The 21,008-nt window shown below is 42.8% G+C and overlaps 1 protein-coding gene across 1 annotated transcript; it reads left to right on the plus strand.

Moving 5' to 3' along the window:
- Window positions 1-90: 90 nt before the first annotated feature.
- On the plus strand, window positions 91-19,754 carry jcada (junctional cadherin 5 associated a). The gene is made up of 5 exons (XM_034222210.1): window positions 91-217; window positions 8,642-9,172; window positions 11,386-12,318; window positions 12,758-16,500; window positions 17,321-19,754. The coding sequence occupies exons 2-5, from the start codon at window positions 8,802-8,804 to the stop codon at window positions 17,353-17,355; spliced, it is 5,082 nt and encodes a 1,693-aa protein (XP_034078101.1). The 5' UTR covers window positions 91-217; window positions 8,642-8,801; the 3' UTR covers window positions 17,356-19,754.
- The last annotated feature ends 1,254 nt before the right edge of the window (window positions 19,755-21,008 follow it).

Here is a 21,008-nt window from a genome sequence, read left to right on the forward strand (position 1 = left end):
AACAACGCAAGTCCGGGGGGTAGAATTATAGCCTTCAACATCAGCCTTATCGCTGAGCAGCATCCAGCTGCCTCCCCGCTGGAGAGGAGGGATGTTTCCTCAGTCTGTGCCGTGGTGTAGGGGCTGTTCCCTCAGCAGATCCCAGCTCAGTCCGTCCAGAGCAGCGGCGGGGATGAGCGCTGGGGACTAGGTGCCAAAGCAACAACGCATTTCACAGGTAAGAGTGTCGCCAGGTCCAACGACACACCGTGTTTAATTCAGGCTTTCGTTGGGGTTCTGTTTTTATTTTATTTCCACGTCCCATTCGTTTGGCTGAGGAGCTGTTTTGAGGAAAAAGGCTACACAGAGGTTGAGAGTCCCATCTGCTCTTCGTTCAACATTTTCAGCTGTCCCTCAACTTGCCGCCTCCTCGGTGCTCTCCTGTCCGGCTGTCCCTGCCTCCTCCGCCGGAATAAGAGGATTTAGGACTTTCACCATGCGACATTAGAAGGTGAAGGAGTGAGAGGATGGCGGTGTTTGTGCCTTAACTTGAAGCGTCTGCGGGGGCGACTGCCACTATTTGCGGACGCGCTTCTATCAGCTGAAGGTTAAAGATTGCTGATGGAGCTAGCCCGGCTAGCGTTAGCCCCCTTATGAGCCGTTATATTGCTCTGGAAGAGAGGCCAAACTCCGTTCAAATTACGCCGTTTTAGCTTTCGAGCAGTAATTTATATCGAAAGAAACACTAATTTAGGAGCGCAGTGAAACCTCCAGACCATGGCTTGTATTCGGTTGGCATTTTGTGATACTCCACAATTACTTGTTGTATTACATTTTTAACTTGTAGACTTGCTTTGCCTTACATTTTCTCAGTGGGACTCCATCCTTAATGTGCTGTGGTGGGCGACAGTAAGCAGTTGGAGTTATAAAACAGACATTGAAACACAGTCTGAATAGTGGGTCATCCATCCGCCGAATACAAAACTGGACCTATTTTGATCCATAGAAGATCTTAAGTGTGGGTAATTAGGTACGCATCCTTTCCTTACTGTAACGGACCCCTGAACGGGCAGATGTTTTAACGGAATTTGGCGTGGATTCTCCCTGCATCTGTGATCTGCGCGCATCTGGGCTAGGCTAGTATGCTACGGCAGCAAACGGAACCAGCGGGGCTAGCATCATGCCAAGCCTGTCAATCATTTCGTAACGACATGATGACAACACTCGGGTCCAGTAACGTGTAGCTCTCGGTTCTGCGTGGATGCTTGAGGACACCAAATGGCGATGGAAATGAGCTGCAAACGGCACTTGGCAAATGGTATGCCAAGTTAAGGTTGCTTTGATGTGTGCATGCTGTCACTTTGTCACACCTGCTGTTTGCATGATGATGGCTGCTGCTTGACCTCTCTTCTCCTTCCCCCATGCAGCCTCCTGCATGCACTGCTCACAACCTTGCATGCATACCGTCAAAACAGCCATCCGACAGCCAGTTTGCTCTAATTGGTTAATAATATGCTATATTTAAGATTTGCATTGCATTTAATATGTATAGCTGGACTGAACATGTCTAACAGCATAGCCTTTAGTAATAATGAATAGCCTACAAGACTGGATGGATAAAACACTTAGGCTATTGTTAACTCACACCTCAAATTATGCCACAGTGTTTGCAATTGCTTAATTGCTTTAATTTGAGAAGGTCTTGCACATACATTGTTATTGTCACCGAGGGACCTCTAGAGGCCACATTGTCAAAGCTAATATTTCACCTGGCCTGTTCAAAATGATCACTCAGTTATTATAAAGTTTCTGCATGGAGTACCATCATCTTAAGTAGGTGTTTTCTTAATGTATCCCCATGTCTTATTTGAGCTGATGTGTCATGGCCTCAGGTCTGATTATTTTAGGTTGTGTTACTTATAGTATTTAAGGAAGTTCTATTAACATAGCCCGGAGTGCTCTGTTCCTTCCTGCCAAAACCTTTTCATAGCTCAGTGAGCTTACATCAAAAGCTGTTAGTCAATGTCAGTAAAAAAGCATTTTCCTGACAGTTTGCAGGAGTTGTGGATAACAGCAGATGATTAATTATAAAGACAAACATACTGCAAGACAGAGCACAGATCAGCACCAGCTAGTGTGCATTTTCACACAAAAATCGTAGGTGCGTGTGTACGTAGGCCCATGTGTGTTCTGTGGTTGGTCTTTCACACATCCTTGAGACCGCGATGGTGTGTGAACACAAGGCCCTGCTAGATGCCCTGAGGGGGGTGAGGTATGGTGGGAAGGGGAGCATATTAAGAAGGGAAGCAGCTCATTAATTCCTTCCAGCAGCGGAGGAAAGGGTTGGTCAGCGAAACTGGAGGGGCCCTCCACGGCTATGAAATGAGTCATACCAGTTCAACTTTCAGGAGTGGTCCAAAGTGCCTGCGATAAGTGTGGGCTTGGATAACTTCCTGGTGTTGCAGGCAGTCTGGTTATCCCAAGGCTAGACTTTCCATTTCCAGTAATATTGAGTGTGTGCGCAGTAGCTGTTTAAGCTCTCTGTGTTCAGTTTAATTTCTAGGCCAAGTGCATCACGAAAATGAGTTTTTCCGCCATTGGATAGCAAAAAGCCTTTGAAAGTCACCCGATGTTTGCCCAGTTACAGGGATCCCCTCGGAGGTCCTGCCTGATGTCACATGTGATGTCAGAGCAGAGGTGACGCAGGCAGGAGGAAAAGAGGCTGGTGGATGAAGCCAGCCAGAAACGTGTGAAAGCAACTGACATCTGCCAGTGTGCCTCTCACAGTGTGAATGCAGGGCGGAGAATGTGAAGAATGAAAAGGCTTGCATGCACATTGAGTGTATACTGTCATGTCCTATATGCTAGCAGGTTGATGTTCACATGTTTGGCAGATGGTTCAGCTGCCTGCTTTGTGATTTCTGCGTGTCGGTTTTATGCCAGTGTGGTGATTGAGCCCTTGAGGTAACCCTGACCATTCATTTCCATGTGTTTACATAGCACTTTTCCAACACTTTCCTTACATTGCGTGGGAGAGCCCTTTCATCCCACCTGTGATCTGCGTCACAGTCATCCGTCAACTCTGTCGTTGCCACGTCCTATCAGCTGTCTTTAAACATCATACTTTTGATGTGCTTAGGCTTATTTAATGAAGCGTGGTCTCTTTGATTGTTAAAATATATTCACGTTGGGTTGTTTATTACCTTTCCTACATAATACTGTGCAACAGGCATGCTGAGTCCATCTGATTAGCAGGAAGCCAAAGCGTGCTAGCCCTTTGATCACTGTGTTTCTGGCTGATAAACCATGCCACTGTCATTTCTAGCAAGCTTTGGACCTTGACAGACACTAATTACCATGAAGTTGGGAGTAGTTCAGTGCAGGTGAAGCCTACTGTGCTGCAGAACAGTGCCTCGTTGGATTAGCGTGCCTACTAACCCTCTTTTATGTTTTGTTTTTGTTCCTCTTATGTAATGATTTTAAAATGTTAAGATTTTAAATAACAATTTGCTCTTAATGACTGGTTAAATCAAGGTTAAATATATTAAATTAAAATAAGCTGTTGTGTTTTGGAGCCAATGTGTTGCCCTGAATCTCCCTCTGTATATTAGGAGTGTTGGATCAGTTGAAGGAAACCTCATGACGTCAAATCGCTGCATTTCAGCTGAACTGAGCTAAGCCTGCTTTACAATGGAAAATGAGTCCATTGATATAATTACCCTACATCGTCACTGTCTTACTGGTTGCTGCACAGCTTAGCCTTGTGCATTAATCAGCTATTAGCTATACTGCTCTTGTGCGTGAGCCAGTTTTTATTAACAATTTGCTTTGGATTCAAACACTGATACTGCACTAGACAAATGTTTAGAGTACTTTTTGACAGTCTGAAATGAATCAGAACCAGACTGTACTGTTTCAGACTGTGATGTGTTGGAGTATGCTGGAATAAAAACATCCCCCCACTCCCCATCCCATCCTGCCTTTGATTTCGCTGCCAGTAGAGTCTGACTGTAATAAGTTTTGGACTGAAGCAATGCAGCAGGAATATTTTAACAGCCCGCATGCTATTGTCTTGGAGCTGCCATTCACAAAAGCAAAACAACTGTTGCCATGGGATATGCTCAACCAAAAAAATAAAAAAATAAAAAGTGGGTGTTTTTTGGCTAAACCTTTCCACATGAGCTAATTGACTCACAACGCACGGGCCCTGCCTGTTTTTACTCTCTACTACAAGGGTGTGGATGATAGTGAAAGCACATGGGTTGCAACGTGGTGATTTTGGAATGGATAGTAAAATATTTTTGTTGTTACCCATCATTTGTAAACAGATTTCCCCTTTTTAGTTTACAAACCTGTTTTAGAGGTCTTCTACTTCAATTTCTCCCCATTGCAAAAGGTCATAATTGCCCTAAACTACAGTTGAATGGTTCCCAAGCCCAGTGGGATTCTTCTGATAGATTGCCAGTGTCCAGAGGGCAGATAGCTCCCCAGATAATATCACTTTATGTTGCTGAGTTACAGTCCACCTGAAGTGCAGAACATTGTGCTTTCCCGAGGTCAGTGAGGGAAAAATATGGCCGAGGTTGTTTGGCTGTTTATTTCTCCGGCCCTGCCGAAAACAGGCCTCCAACTTCTTTCCCCAGGACAAACGAGAGCCTGCAGAGAGCCTGATTGGAAACATTTGCGACACCGTCGGCTCTCCTCTGTCCTCACAGCGACGTACTTCCTCAGTAAGAGATACGTCCCCTTTGCTGGACACAGTGATGTCACATAGATAAACAATCTGCGTACCATTGCTGTTTGCTGAATGTGATGGGCTGTCATCCCTGAGAAATCCCTGTGCGTGCACAGTCCTAACAGATGCAGACCGGGGACTAGCCAAGTACACACCCACTCGGGTCAGTTGTTATAGATCCAAGGAGACTGGGAACAATGTGGTGGAGAGGTGCGGCTCTTGTGGAATATTTTGGGAAGCAGGCTAATCGTCCTTTTGGTTCCAGGCTCTGGCGTATAAGATTTCTTTTGTTGTGGTGATTTTAGGCTGGAGCCTGTAAAATCCAGATTTGTTATTGTCTGTATTTCATCACTTTAAGGAGGCACATGCTATTTTAACACATCTCAGTGTCTACTCAGGACAACATGTATCACTGTTTTTCAATATGTTTTTGACCGAACATCTTCTGTTTTCCTATTTTAAGCCTCTTATACAGTTTATTTTCAAAGTATGTAACCCAGCCTGAAATCTGGTCTATTACTGAACACCCTCTGGCTCTGCACTACTGTCTCTCCCAAAGGCCTGATCTAGGTCTCTGTCCTGCATTGTCTGCCACCCATGCTGTCCCTCTGCTTCCCTTCCTCCACACCTCCCCACTATGCCCTCATCTCAATTGGGCCATAAATAAGGAGCTGACACCAAACTGTCAACCTGCAAGCCATCATGCCCCTGCAGCTTTCCGTTAGTTTAGCCACTAGTAAGGGCACAGGCCCCCTAAAACAGCTTAAGAATGCTTGTTTCTGTTTTTATTAAACAAGTCGTGGCCTTGACAAAAGTTCACTTGATGTCAAAAGCAGAGGTCTTATATCTTTCACTGTGTAGAAAAAGGTAAATTACAGTACTAGTGTACAGTGGCTGATTAGAGAAAATGCGGAGGCTGTTGTGAGGGTCGTCTGTAGGGAAACGCTGGCCCTCGTGGTTTCTTTTTATTTTCAGCTTACTTTTCAGCACATCCATAAACTGTATCATTAATTTCTCCCTTTGAGCGAGCCGTGTCTTTAAAATACAGAAGATCTGCCACTTTTTTTTCTTCCAGTTGCCGAATTCAAGAGCCTGTAATGCCAGCCATACAAGAAGGCATTGTAGCGAAACACAATGTTGTTGTGTTTAGAGGAATGAAAGCCGACCATTGTTGCATACCGTTGCTGGAATCCGAGGTTTTATTTGATATAAAATGGGTAATTTCATTGCGTAACAGTATTAGCAGTATTTAAACGGGGCTTGTCATGGGAAGGAAGGAGTAGGGGTGGGGTAGTGGTGGAGGAATGAATGAGAGCAGGTCACTTTACAGGAGGAAATCCTCACTTTTACTGATGATAGAGATAATCCTCATTTAGTGATGACACCAAAAGCAATTGCCTTAGATTAAGGGTTTAGCTAGATTAGAGATCATATGGATTTGCAGTCAAAACAGGTTAATGTGCAACGATCATAACAAAAATGAATTATCATATAAATGAACATAGCCACTAACCTTAAGCTCAATCAATTAAAACCTTTGCCCGGTTGGAGGGTTTGGCTTCATCTACAGATAGAAAAGGGTGGTGATACCAATCTGCCACTGATCGTTGAGTCTGATATGGGTTTCTCTAAAGCTGTAGGGAGACCTGGCTTTGGTTGTTAATGTAAAGCATAGAGGGACAGAGTTTACATTTTAGAGAAATATTCTTGTTACTTTGAATAATCTGTAGTGACAAATGACCACCGATATTAACATTTTGGCTCCATTTTGTCTGCATTGTAAGTATTTCACAGACACTGTGCCTTTTTTAACATGTTCACTGGCCTGTTGCCCAGCAAGTTCAACTGCAGTTCATGAAATAACAGTCAATGAAAATATATATATTATCCGAGTTCTGCATGCTAATCTGGACGCGAATAAAGAAAACCCATTTTTTTACTGTGTTCTCAAGAACCTCCCTGCCAAACTCACAACTTCCCTCTCCTTGAGGAGATTACTCAAAACGTCAATGGGTAGAGTTAAACTCAACAAAAGTATTAACTGGGTAAGCGCCAAGAGTCAATCCTCCAAAGCTAACAGGTTTAAGGTTTTAAATGAAAAAGATAATCGTATTAGAGAGCCAGACATACAAAGAGAGCGGCATTTCACGGTCTTGGATCCTGTTAATCACCAAGTAGTCTATCCTAGGGTTCAGGTACATGGTGGGGGTAGGGATGAGGGATGACGCTGGAGGAAAAAAGGAGAACAGAAGAGACGCTGCCCTCTGAGTCAGGACTCCTTTCATAGTTGAATTTTGTCATCTCTGTGGGACGATCAAGCCTAAACAAATGCTAAGAAGCAAAACAAATGCTAATCTGCTTGCAGCTGAATACATTTCAGTGAGGCTGTGTCGGCCGTCTGTTTTTCAGAAGCAAAAACAAGCCATTTTAGAGGTGCCATTAAGCAATCATAGTGTGATTGGCTTTTAAACTGTCTGAACAGCATTTTCATTCTGGCAACGAGTCTCACACTGCTGTTCCTGAATGCCATTTCTTATTAAGGACAGCCAGGTTGTTGGCAGTATGTTCCAGTGAAGAGTATTGAATGAGTGGGCTGCAGCAGCATCTGTCCTGTTGACAAGGCAGAAAGCATGACTTCATCAAGGCCGTTACATCATAAGCAAATGCACCCTCATCAATTCAATTCTTCATCAGTCATTATTATTAATGTCATTTTTTGGGCCGAAAGCAAAGGTCATAATGCTATTCCACCTATAAAATGTATGTTATTTGTAATATCCCTTGCTTATCTGTTTATCTTGTGTCCCTCAACAACTTAACCACCTTCAAGACCAATTAAAACACTCACAGCATGGGTGCTTGTAACAAAAACACAAAGCGAGTGGTTGCATCGATGTATTATTTTCACTATTGAGTAATGTCAATGATTTCCTTGATTAAGTGAGATATTATTTTCTCTAAATGTATGCTAATACATCATTACAAGGCATTTTTAGTCCAACCGGTTCAAGAAAAACTGAATATATGCAATTGCATTTTATAGAAGAAATTCCCATTCAAGGAGCTGGGACCATTGACATTTAAACATTTGTGCAAGTAAATTACATACCAGCTACATGTTCTGTACGGCTAATAATTTCAGCTCTACATTGCATTACATGACATTACATTACTCTACACACACGCACACACACCATAAGAGAGGGCATGTTGAATAATTTGTCCACATCCTGTTTGCTTTTGTATAATTTGTTTATTGATTTTTTTATTTGATTCAGATTATAGTTTTTTAACATTCTAACCCTTATCCAAGACTGTATAGCTGAAAAAATGTCCAGTGTCCGAAAAAACCAAGCCCACCTTTGAGATAAAATACATTTTTGAGAGTGAGCATGCTACAATGAGCAGAGAGGTAAATACAATCATCCAGTTGCCCCATTGATGCGAAACATTAGCAGTGGTTGGCTGCTTACAGCGACTATGGAAGTCTGCAGGGAGACCACTGTAAACAGTGACATTTCACTGGAGCACGGCAGCCTTCTGAAACTCTAGTTGCCTCTGATCATCATGCTATTTAGGGTTGTCTTTGAGGGTGTTTGTTTACCTTCCCCTACTACTTAGTTCTGGACATGGATGGGTTTTGGTGCCAGTGATTTCCGAATGAGATGGAAAGGGGTTTGTTGCTACGAGCAGCACAGAAGAGAGGAGGGAGGGACGGGCTGCTGGGAAGCCGGGTGATATCGTTTTTGTCGTGGCGGCTCAGAATTCGAGTTTTGGGGTCTTTTTTTGTTTCAACTGTCCATATGGGTTGGGAACCTTGACAAAAATGGGACACGGGTAGCGAGTGTAATGGTTTTAGCGTCACCTTCTTTTCTCTGTCTGTCTTCTTGTCTCCTGATGTCATCCCCCTCTCTCTTTCTTTCCCAGTGATGGCCTCAGCTGCGCAGCTGTGCCGGTGATCCTGCCGCTGCATGTAGGGAAGAAGCAGAGACGCCTTGACAACCGACCCACCTTTCTCTCTCTCTCAAAAAAAGAAAAGGCTGGGAGAGGGAAAAAAGAAAACACACCAGCATAAACAAATGCGACCATGTACAGCGTGGAGGACCTCCTCATCTCTCATGGATACAAGCTGCCCAAGCATAGCACCCCTTCCTCTACCCCTACCCCAGCCCCCGCGTCAACGTCCCACCAGGCTCCCTCGTCCTCACCTCCGTCCTACAGCAAACACCATGAAATCCTAGAGAACAGGCCCGGCCCCAAGGCAGTAAATGGCTATGAAAGAGGGCCTGGGATGCCCTTTGGAAACGGAGGCGGAACCAGGCCGCCCCAAGCGTACGCCAGCGGCTGTCCCAACAACAACAATGAACCTAGGGACAGAGGCCTGTCGAGGCGGGAGGGCGAGGGCCGGAGCCAAATGGACACCCACTCCTTGGGGGAGTCGCTGACCTCAGACAGCGGGTAAGAGATAGTGTGCGCCGTACTGTAAGAACAGTCATGATTTCCTGTCTGATCGACCCTTTCGCATGCCCTATTCTGATTATGGTCGTCCTCAATCCTTATTGATGAATTACTCAATTATTCATTGTTATGGTGCTTTGATGGAGCATATTAATCACATTGAATACTTCTACTTAAATGCCCCTCCTGGCACATTTTTTCTTGGTTCTGTCTTATCTCTTGTGTTAACTTCCTCTCTGTTCATCTCTATTCCCTTCTCTCTTCCTCTTCCACAAGTCTTGTGCGTTGGGAAGAGAGATAGTGTGTGTTGGAGTCTTAATCTGCCACATGGGACCTTGGAGTTTTAATCAAAACAGCTTTCGGGCAAACCTATACATGTGCCCCATTTCAGCAAGCCTGATCTAACTCACATAAGATTTACTGTTTTGTCAGGATGGTGTATTCTGCCTGATTCTCTCCCCGAGCATAACCAATATACCGACCGGCTTCTACTGTTTCATAAGCATTATACCTACTTATATAAGGCAGACCCCATCAATAATACAGGATTCATATAGGCCGTATTTAAATATGCATATGGAGGATAGGCTATATTTAGCTTAGTCTGGAGTTATGCAATTGAAACCCTCTTGGGTAGGGGCAGTTAGAACGTATGATATTTCCAGAGATATCGCCTAGCTGCAGCCAATCTGTTTTCTCCTGAAAGCAGCATTGTTTAATTTGCCTATTTGCACCAGTTCTGGGGGTTGGTGTGCTGTAACTGAGACAAAGTCAATACAGCTGTTCCAATGTCTACACTATTAGGCAGGCTTGTCATATTTGTCCCTTTCTTTACATTTTGTTTGGGCTGACTATTTTCTCCCTAATCCTCTTTTTGCCACAAGCCAGTGACAAAGCATCTGAAAATAGTCAAATGACCTTGAATAATGTCACTGGTTGTGATAATGTTTTTTTCATTTTTCACACTCATGGTTATATTCTTTGAGACGAGTAATCCGCATTTTCATGTTGCGGCCCTGCCAGTGTTATCAGAGATTTCTATTGGGAATGTGGGACTTGCTAAGACATATGTTCTACGATTCCAGTCTGTTATTTGTTCATCCTTCTTTATTCCCTCTCATCCAAATCCATTTTGCCTAGAAGCTTACGTTTAGATAAGGAACAGGCCTACTGTATCTTGGCACTCCCATTAGACAGTGCTACTTAGACCCAATTAGGCTAATGATGGTAACTCATCTTACGTAAGATGCCCTCAAATTCAGCGGATTGGCATGGCTAGCCCCCCTTCCCCCAACAAACATCTCTGCCCAGTGATCATGGATGGAAATGTCAAGGACGCTCAGTGGCCTCGGCCTCAAGGCGGTGTACACATGTGCTGGCGTCTTGTTTGCGTTGTCAGTCAGTCACTCCACAAATAGCCTGAAATGATCAGACTGCGTGCAGGGACCCCTTGCATCCCGTTGTAGCCCATCAGATCTGCCATTAAACATATTTTCAGAGATAAATTGAGAGATATCCTTGAACTGGTTTAGAGAAATGCTGCTCATTTTCTCAGATAAGGAGCTACAGAACAGTGCAATAGAAAGCCTCTCAACGAAACGTCATCTAAATTGTTGATTTGTCTTGGAGGAAATCAGGGACTAACAGCCACTGTGTATCATTGTGTAATGTGTTCATTATGCCCCATAGAAAATCACAATTACCAGACACTGCATGGTAACTCATGGTCATATGTCTCCATCTAGTGGGAGATGATTTTCTTTATTATTTGTCCACATTGTAGACTGTTATTAGTTATTTGCCTCTTCTCATCTTTTGTAGCACTTTGTTACCCTGTATGTAATTGTTGTTATTATTTGTATTCAATGTTTTCATAGGGCTGAAGGGGATGAAGATCTAGGGAATACAATTTAGTATAATCAATACATTTCATTGCAAGTAAACGTGTGTGGGAAAAAAGGTGTGGGAATACTCACTTTCTCCTTTTACTCTGGACCCTTTACTCCCACACATCTGTCTGCAAGAAGTGAAAGGTATTCATCACTCTTCACAGTCAACAGCCAATTGCTGTGGAAAGTGAGCTAATTGTCAGATTGTTACAAGAACTCAATTCTGATGTTCTGAGGAAAGGCTATTTTAGACTGTATTTAATCATTTAACAAGCACTTTGTTTGAAACATAATGGCACCTTTTTTGTTTTTGTTTCCCTACAGGTTCTGTGATGGCACCAGAGGTCCTCAGGCACAGTCCAAGGATGTGTCCTACTGGAGGAGGAGAGGCCAGGACTTCACTGTACTACTGGACTATGCAGACCCCCATGGGGGGGGCCAGGGGGGTTGCAGCAGGCCGGAGGGGTCTCAGCAAGCAAGAGGCCAAGAGATTTCTGCAGAGGAGCGTCAGAGAGCAGCTCAGGAGAGGCAGCGCTGGGCGGCCCAGACCCAGGCTCAGGTGCAGGCTCATGCCCAGGTCCAGGCTCAGTCTCGCTCTAGAGAGAGGGAAGCTGCTCTCCATCAGTGGAGGATGGCGAATGAGAGGAAGTGTCAGAGCCTGGGGACAGATGAGTGGCGTCCAGCCGTGAGCTTTAGTCGCCAGCTGTCCCAGAGTGAGGGTGAGCGTTGGGCACATGAGCAGCAGCGACTCCATGCCAGGACACCAGAGGGTATGGTTGTCCATCCAAGGACCAAAGCCAAATCCCAGTCCCTGCCTAGGATGCTGCAGCCTGAGAGCCTGCAATTCGTGGACATAGACCCGTCCAGTCTGGAACTGTACAGACGGGTCAATGGCCACCCGCTATCACAACATGACTTTTACAGAGCACCCCGCTGGCCGGAGAATGGCAGGCCGGCTAGCGCAAACCAACTCTCAATGACACCAAAGCCCCGCTTCACGAGACCCCCCAGACCTCCCTCTTATGAGATGCACCAGCAGATCAGGGGAAGCTGTGAGATGTTGTCTGGGAGAGACTCAGTGATTTCCCATGCCAGGGACAGAACGCCACTTCCAATACAAAGGATAGATGACCCTCAACTGGACTTTTATGGACAGGACTCTGAACCTCCGGGATACATCGCTCCCCCATCTTACAGAAGAGCTCCTTTGATGGCAGGGGCGTGTCGGGGATATGGTGAAATTGCTGTTGACTACAGGTAAGTCTTTTTTTCCCCTTTCTATGTACATTCCTTAATCCTGTATGTGACATCTCACCTAGCCTATGAATATAACATGGTACTATATTTAAAAAATGTGACAAAGCCTACATAATAGGGTTGAAACATTTAGAAAACATACTGATATTTAAAAGGGTTTTCAAAAGGATCACTTACATCATCAGCGTGGTTGATTGTTCTAAGATAAAAAAATATATTTATATGAGCATTGTGTCATTTTTTGTGAGGAGCAATTTTTTGACATTTCTTTATCATATTGTGCCATTTTTCAGTTTTTATTAAATGTATATTAATCGTTCAGCCCTACTTTCCTATATGTAAGTCCTAAGCCAGATTTGTGTAGTTATTTTCAAATAGATGTTATGTTCGGCAAAAACACTTATTGTTGACAAAAAAACTGTGCTCTTTTTGCTTTTAGGTACAGAGGGGATGTGTACCAGCAGATACAAGTGGCTCCAGATGGTTCTCACTGGTTCAGACATCCAGCTGGTTCCTGGCCTGATCACCAGAGAGAAAGGATAATGTCTAGCCAGAAGCAGCTTTACCCCATGTATATGACCCAACAGCGGCCTGGTGGAGCGATTCAATACATCCCCTTTGATGACCCCCGCATCCGCCATATTTCCTCAGCCCTGGGTGGCAACTCCCTGACGGACGCTGACAAGATCCGGCACATCCGCAACGAGCTTCCCAGCGTCACCGTGTCGGAGCCTGCATCCAGCGACAGTGCCTTTTTGCCCCCGCCATTGGGGCCTTTCATCTCAGCCAAACTGGCCGATGATGCCAACCCAACGTCTTCTAGGGACAATGACAATAACAGGTGGCACAGTGATTTGCACAAAGAGGCGGTTGATAACTTCCCAGCAACGGACCAAAACTGCAACAACAGATACCCCAAAAACCCACGTCCTCCTCCATCTCCCTCTTCAGCCTTCCAGGCCCCATTATCAAGAAGTTCTTCTCGACAGGGGTCCAGCTCAGATAAGGTCTTTGCAGAAACCATCACCCAAGTAAAAAAAATTGTCCCAGATACACGGCCAGAGAACACAAAGAGAAGAGTAAGTGAGACCATCTTCTGCCTTGTGTCTGTCCCTGTTCACACACCGACTAACATTAGCAAAGACTTACCAGCAGACCAGAACAATAATGAGACAATACCAAGCCTGACTGTCAGCAACAAAGATATATTCGCTGTAGGACTCAAAGAGAGCCCCAATGTGCGGAGCAAGTCAGTGAATGAAATGCCCATAACACCCCACTACTCTCACTTTCACACCAGCAGCACTTTCTCAATGAGGAACTACAAGAGGGCTCCTCTAAGGAAGGAGATAATAGATGCCTGGGCTCTCCAAGCCAGTCAAGATAAAGAGTTGTGCTACTCTGGGTCCTGGCCTGGAAACCAGTACCGTAACCAGGAAACTCAGACTGGCTCACCTTTGACAGTAGTAAAAAGTCCAGAACCCAAAAGTCCTCCTGGGGCTCAAGAGCCTGTTCAGTCTGCCTCAGACACAACTATTGACAGAGGTCTAGGAACAGACGGTAGTTCTGCTTATGGTTACCCCATGGCAGGCCAGAAAAACCTACATCCCTCTAGTAACAGCGCCTTCTCCCGTCTCAGCCTCAGTCCAACACAGCAGACATACCTTGAACCCTCACGAGACCCTCTACCACAAACAAAGGCCCAGGATCAGGCATCTTCCCCGAAGAAGAGCACCTCCAGTCCCCTGGAGGATGACGAGCAAGTGACCTTTGGTCAGTTTCTCTTAAAGCCAGTGAATCGACGACCCTGTGATGCCATTGATGAACTGGAGACCATTAATAAGGAGATGGAAAAAACAATCAGCAAGAGACCCAATATGGGTCAGTGCATTGACGATCTAGATGGGTTGAATAAGATGTTAGACCTAAATTCAGGAGCACATTTCACTGCTGGTCCAGAATCAGTTAGGGAAGCAATCAGTTTTCCAATAATGCACACAGAAAAACCCAGTATAAAAGTCAGATCAAAGTCCTTGGCTTCCACCCCTGATTCGGACTCACTGGACTTAAAGAGTGTTTTCTTCAGGCCACAGGCCAACCACATACCACCAACAAATGAGCTATCCATATTCTCCAACCCTGACCCCAAAGACAGTTGTCTCAAACCCTCACTACCAAAACACAATGATTCAAGCCGGCTCTATAGACAGGATATCCCAGTCCCTCGAGAGTCCTTGCTGAGGGATGTGGGATTAACCGTCTACACAGAGACTCCTGGGGGTCCTGGGGAGCCAATGCAGCGCTCACTCTCAGTCCCATCTCCACTTGGTCATAAGGAGCTTAGTCAATCAATGCAGCTCCCATTGGAGAGCAGGACAGCACTTGTTAAAAATAGCGTTAGCCCTGAGCACAAATCAAATAAAGAACTTCAAGCTAAGGTAAAAATTGAGAGAAAGGTGAAATCACCACCATTCAGGGGCGAGGTGAATTTAGGCATCTATAGAACCAGGAGTGAAAGCAGTGCATCAGCACATAAAGAGGGTTCATCATATATCAACAGGCTGAACAGGGAAGTTTCTTTTCTGTTAAGGGATGATGCTGTCATTGGTAGAAATGCCCTCTCTGAGCCTCTGAACTACAAGAATGAGTCAACAATAGCAGATAAGCACCTTGAGAACTTACTGAATCAGGAGAAGGCCAATTCTTTACCTGCCGAAGACCTCAGCAAGCTCTATGAGGTGAAATTTGGAGAAGGCATCCCTGAAAATGAGTCCATCGAGCAGAGGGCTGCCAGAATCCTGGGTATAGCAGTCCCTGTGGAGGCCTTGGGTGTGGCTGACAAACTTTTAGAGGACAACTCTAATGATATGGGTACCACTGTCATTGAGAAACTACAAAGCCAAAGCGAAGAGCCACAGCAGTTGATAGCAGAGTATGAGCAAGTCAAAGATGAACCTGTGATTGCTCAGGGAGCAAAGCATGAGCAGGTCCAAGATGAGCCCCTGATCTTCCAGGAAGCAGAGCATGAGCAAGTCAAAGATGAGCCCATTATTGTCCAGGGAGCAGAGCATGAGCAAGTCAAAGATGAGCCCATAATTGTCCAGGGAGCAGAGCATGAGCAAGTCCAAGATGAGCCCCTTACTGCTCAGGGAGCAAAGGCAGAGGAGGTCGAGGGGAGAGGTTCAGAAGTGGACCTCCAAGAAGGATACAGACAAAACCACAGCAGCAACCACAGTGATGGTGAAGACAACCAGGATACTGGGATTCAGTCTCTGGTGGTACTGGACCTGCCCGAGTTTCCACCTAATAAGCTTCCCCTCTCCCTTCCCGTAACATCTGATGACAAGCTAACTCTTAGCATTTGCAGTGTAGAGAGGAAAGGGCGAGGTGGGACATGCAAACTAATCGAATCCATACACGATAAGCTTAATTATTCCGCTTCTTCTACATCTTTGCACATGTCAACTCCAGAAAGAAGGGCCCGCCTGAAAGAGCTGGACTCAGTATCTCGAATAAGACGCCTCAGCCTCAAAGGTTCGGAGTCTGGGGAAGAAATGTATTCTAAAGAAATGGATGGTGACAGAGAGGAGAATGAAGTCCAGGAAGTGCCAAAGGAGCAAGTTGTAGGCAAACAAGCAGAGGAAGAGGATACAAAGCTTAAGGAAGAAGCAGGGAATGTGGAGGAGAACCCAGATGAACATGAGAATGCACATAAAACACATGAAAAGTTGGGAGATCCTGAAGAAGATTGTAAACCTAAAGAAGAAGCAAATGGAGGGACATGTCAGGAAGAGCAAAGACAAGAAGAAAAGACAGAAGAGATGAATGTTGAGATTGCACTAAAACTAGAAAATGAAGGGAGTGAAGAAGTACATGTTGAATTAAAAACAGTAGAGCCAGGAGAGAAGATGGAGCTTAAAATGGTTGAGGATTGCAAAGAAAAGCCTTTGGAAAAGGTGAGAGAGTGTCAGAATACAGCAGAGGGCAGAAGAGCTGAGGCAACACAGGGCACTAAGGTGAAAAAGGTGCCCAAACCAAAGCAGCGCACAAAGCTGCAGAAGCCTCCTCTGCTTCCTAAACCTCGCAGTGTTCCCAAGAGAGAAATAACACTGCCTGTCAGCTTCAGCACTGTGACCCGTGGCCCCTCAAATATGGAGGATGAGGAGAAGCACTCTGTCTCAGGTTAGTTTGAAGGAATTAAGATATTGTGATTCTAATTTTAAAGGAATTGCTGAAAAAAAGTTTATATAAATATTGTATCTTTTGTTGTGAGATGATAAAGTGTGTATTCATCATATATCAATGCATTATGTGCTGATCTTATGTGGGTATGTGGTTTGCCATCCCCAATTTTAGTTACGAGTTATTTAGAATGAGCCAGGCAAGCTGTTTCCTTGTGCTTCCTATATTGATGCTAAGCTAGACTCCTCCTCCTGACTCCAGCTACATCAAATATAATCTCCACTTTAAAATATAATTCACTGTAGTTTGCCATATTGCCATATATTCTTTGTCCTAAATGGTTTTTTTTTTGTTGCTTTTATGGTTCTTTGTATATTTAAATTTGGTGTAAATACTTGTCTTTGGTATTCTTTTTTTAATGCTAAATAGTTTCTTAAAAACATTTATTTGTATTATCTTTAAAAAATGTTAAACCTGCTATTGCGTCTTGTTTTCTTAGATCTGTTTATGTTCACACCAAAGGAAATTCCATGTATGTGTAAACGTACCTGGCAATAAAGTTGATTCTGATTCTGAAAAAAGAAAGCATATTTTATCAAATGTTTATGTATTCCTTTAAATTGGCCCCCTACTTTTAACAAAGTCCCCGTTAACATTTAGTGTTGCTCACTGACAGGCAATGTGTGAATCCTCAAGCTCTCACAAACTTCCAAATCTCCACAGGGTTCCTTTGTATTCCACATCCTCAGGGCAAATAATATTGTTCTGTTTTGTTACGATTTCGTTTTCTCATCTTTTCTCTCCTTTCTTTTCTCATCAGACTCCTACGACCCCAGTCGAGTGGAGAGAGTGTAACCTCTGACACTGCCTTCACAACAGTGGAAATCTGTATTTCTGAAGTTAACAGCTTTTCCCAACAACAAAGGCTTTCATCACACCTCACGGCTTAGTGAGCTGTAACCCCTTCAATATTGTTACGCATTACTTCTCAAAGAACTGACTGTCCTGGTGCTGCGAGAGCATTTCTTTACAGCCAAATGAAAAGGCATTGTCGGTGCCAATTCTTCGGGCCTTTTCAACCTCGACATCCTCATCCTTCCATTTTCTCCACCTCTCCAAAAGTTTATTTGCTCAAGCAAGCATACTTCCTGCTTTTGAAGTTGTCTTATTTTGCTTTTGGAAAATGCATGTCATTATTCCCGTCTGCACTTTGGCTCCTTCTCGAGCTTGGGTGTTGAAATATGAATGTAAAAGTGTTTCTACTCAACATACAAAAGAAATGTAACAGAAAAAAAACAGGAAGGCAACAGTATTGCATTACAATCAGTATTAACCTACACCAAATGTAAATAAGAAAGAGTTTTAAGATTTTATTAAGAATATAAAAAACAAACAATTTAAGTCATTAAATTGCTGGAGAAATGTATATTTTCTTATATATGTTAAGAAAAGACTAGATTTTTGGAATTGTGGTCTTTGTGTGTAATACTTATAATAAAAACCCCTGTTCTTTATTCTTATACTTGTGTGATAGAGAATGTACTCAGAGAGCCTGGATTGCAATGATAAACACTGTGGTCCTTGAATAGTTTCACTATAAGCAATATAGTTGTCGTATACAGGATATTTGTGACATGATTTAAGAAGTAAATCTCCATTTCAAGGAGCTGATCTAATTTAAGCGTCTGCTTTATCGTTTGGTACAAGTGTTAGGTTTGCATTGCTGAGATTATTGGCTTTACGTAACAAGTGAGCACCTGATAATCTCTTCAAATACTCAGAGATTACACTCAGAGGGATTCATGTTGTCACCCTCCCCATTCTCCGGCGCCGTCAGTCTCAGCACCAGCAATCGCAACTTGTATCTGAAACGTGTCATTTCAGTGTTATTTTTGCTCATTCTCATCCTGTTGAATAAGAAAACATATATTTTGTGGCATTAACAGAAGTCTATATTTAACCGTTGAGTTCTCCTCTATTCGCTTCTTAGTTCATGTGTGATTTCAGAAGTGCTTTTTCTGCAGGAAGTGATAGATGTAGCTATATTGATCGCAGTGTGCCTTGTACACACTGTTTCTGTGAACTCCATTCGTGTGCAACACATCCAGTATTGTCCGTTTACAAATCTTAATTTAAACTGGACATCAGTAATCATTCTTTAATCAAAAACTGTTACAGTTGTTTTGGCAATAATAATAATATTCAGCTGAAGAAGCTTAATATTAATGCTGTATAGAACAGTGCTGTTGGAATACTAATCACAGTATCTGAACATGTTCAATAATGTAATGTTGACATATCAGTGCTTTTGTGTGTTGTGGGCATAACTGGCAATTGGTTTACACTCACTTCACTTATGGGGTAGCAATACAATAACTTTTAAAAACGTACCAAACTAAACTTTATGCTATGCATTGGACATTACATTACACGTAATTTGTTAGACGCTTTTATCCAAAGCGACTTACATACATTCAGTACTGTGGGCAATACCCACAGGAACAATTTGGGGTGAAGTGTCTTGCCCAGGGCAGGGACACAACGACATGCTGACTGCAGTGGGACTCGACATCCACATTTACTGGGTTTAATACCAAAATTCAAAGCTAAACTGTAACTTCTGGTTTGCCTGTTTGAACCTGTCACTCTTTGATCCAGTATTTGATGTTGATCTGGTCGTAGACTTGCATAGACGTAGCTGTGACTGGAGTTTGTCAGTGGAAGCTCAGTGCGAGTCTTTGTCCTGTTACCAACCCAGTACCTGTACCTCTGTGTTCCAGGTAATGTGTTATCTGGTCATTCTCGTAGGTCTTTTTGTACTGCAAGTTATTTGTAACATGATATAGACTATTGGTGCACATCATGCTTTGATATTTTCTATTTTCATACAGAAGTATGTACAGTTTCTTTTGTATGTGTGGCATCTTTTTTTCTCTTTTTTTTGTGCATGAAATGCGTAAGACGTCACAGAGAGAAGGTGTGTTTGCATATAATTGCATTTGGTACTATATAGTCTATCCAATAAACAACTGTTATATTTCATATAATGTATATTTTATTTTCAAGAAGTTATACTACATATTTAAAACAGAACAAGGTATTTTTAGATTATTGTGAAAAGGGAACTGTTTTTGAAGGCACAATATTTGTCTATATTTGAAATGATCATTGAGAGTGATGATCAGAAATAGAGACAAGTGTGTGCTATTGTACAGTACTGCAGACTATTCATAAATAAAAGTCTTTGCATGAAACATTTTGTCACTGATTTTGTTAATTTGATTAATTGATGTTATATTTGAGGAAAAAAATGTTGTGGAATGTGCCCATAGAAAGAAACCAGCACTACTGTGTCTTAAAAATATTGCTCACATGACCTACCCCAGTAAAAATCATTACAATGTATCATGCTTTACAGCACATAATAGGATAAATAAATCATATACATAAATGCGTTTGTTGAGAACTGAGGAACCACGTCATAGGACCTTCAAAAGGCCTGGCTGCTTTCCAATGATTGGAGTGCATCAAAATATGAGCTATTGATTTAAAGAGCTTGATGCTTAACCCGAAACTGGACCTTTAATTTACCGCTTCATTTATAAAGAGGCCAAAGTAGTTCAGAATATTTATTTTAGAGTAGTTAATTTTAACATTGTTCTGCATTGTGTCCATGAAAAGTCTAAGGAGTCTAACGGAGCCCTGCTTATTAACAAACGTTATGTGTTGTTGAAATATTCTAATGATTATTTAACTCGTTTTTTTAATTCATTTGAGTTTTTATAAATAACTAATAATAAGCATAAACATTTGAATAATGATAATACAAACATTTTCAATAATTGAAATAGAAATAGAAAATTACTTTGATTCCCCCTATTGGACTATAGAAGTATTGTTGCTGTCCTGAAATCAATTTAATTTACTTATATTGTTTTTTTTTCTTTATAGCAATGATTTTTCTAAACAAGAATAGTGGTACATTTACTGACTTTTGGGGTCTAACAAAGGGCTTGTAGAAAAATGGGACTTTAAATAAATGGGAGAAAAGTTTTTATTTAAACATACAAAAGCATATTATTCAGAAACATAGCCAAGAGGTCAGCTAGAAATGCAAATCAAACCACATACAGAGGTATTCAGATACTCCAGTCACATAGCTAAACTGTCAGGGGTCAAAATAATATGGGTTCTTTGCTTCGTGTAATGTAAATATGCTCTTATGTTTATCCTTTCTTGAAACAAATTAACAAAAGTGGGCTAAAATATTCCTGTAAAAACTTAAATCTTGAAATGTAATCGTATTCTCACTCAAGTGCATATTAAATTAGCCTACTTAATCTCTCTATATTTGGGACAGAGTAAGAGGGCCATCTGCTGGAAAAAGTGGGCATTGTTCTTATCCTTTTCAAATGTATTTCAGTAAGTAGTCCTACCAAAAGAGCTGTTGGGAGTCGCTAGGTCCTGGTGAAAAGGGTGACTAAAAAGAGTTAACTCATTGTTAAACT

Source organism: Gymnodraco acuticeps, unplaced genomic scaffold (assembly GCF_902827175.1).
Source record: "Gymnodraco acuticeps unplaced genomic scaffold, fGymAcu1.1, whole genome shotgun sequence".
In the NCBI taxonomy this organism is placed as follows: domain Eukaryota; kingdom Metazoa; phylum Chordata; class Actinopteri; order Perciformes; family Bathydraconidae; genus Gymnodraco; species Gymnodraco acuticeps.

Bases quoted from the DNA above. Each gene is read 5' to 3' on its own strand.
- jcada (XM_034222210.1), top strand. From the start codon at position 8,802: ATGTACAGCGTGGAGGACCTCCTCATCTCTCATGGATACAAGCTGCCC. The intron at 9,173-11,385 runs GTAAGAGATAGT...GTTTCCCTACAG, and splicing joins TCGCTGACCTCAGACAGCGG to GTTCTGTGATGGCACCAGAG. The intron at 16,501-17,320 runs GTTAGTTTGAAG...TTTTCTCATCAG, and splicing joins GGAGAAGCACTCTGTCTCAG to ACTCCTACGACCCCAGTCGA.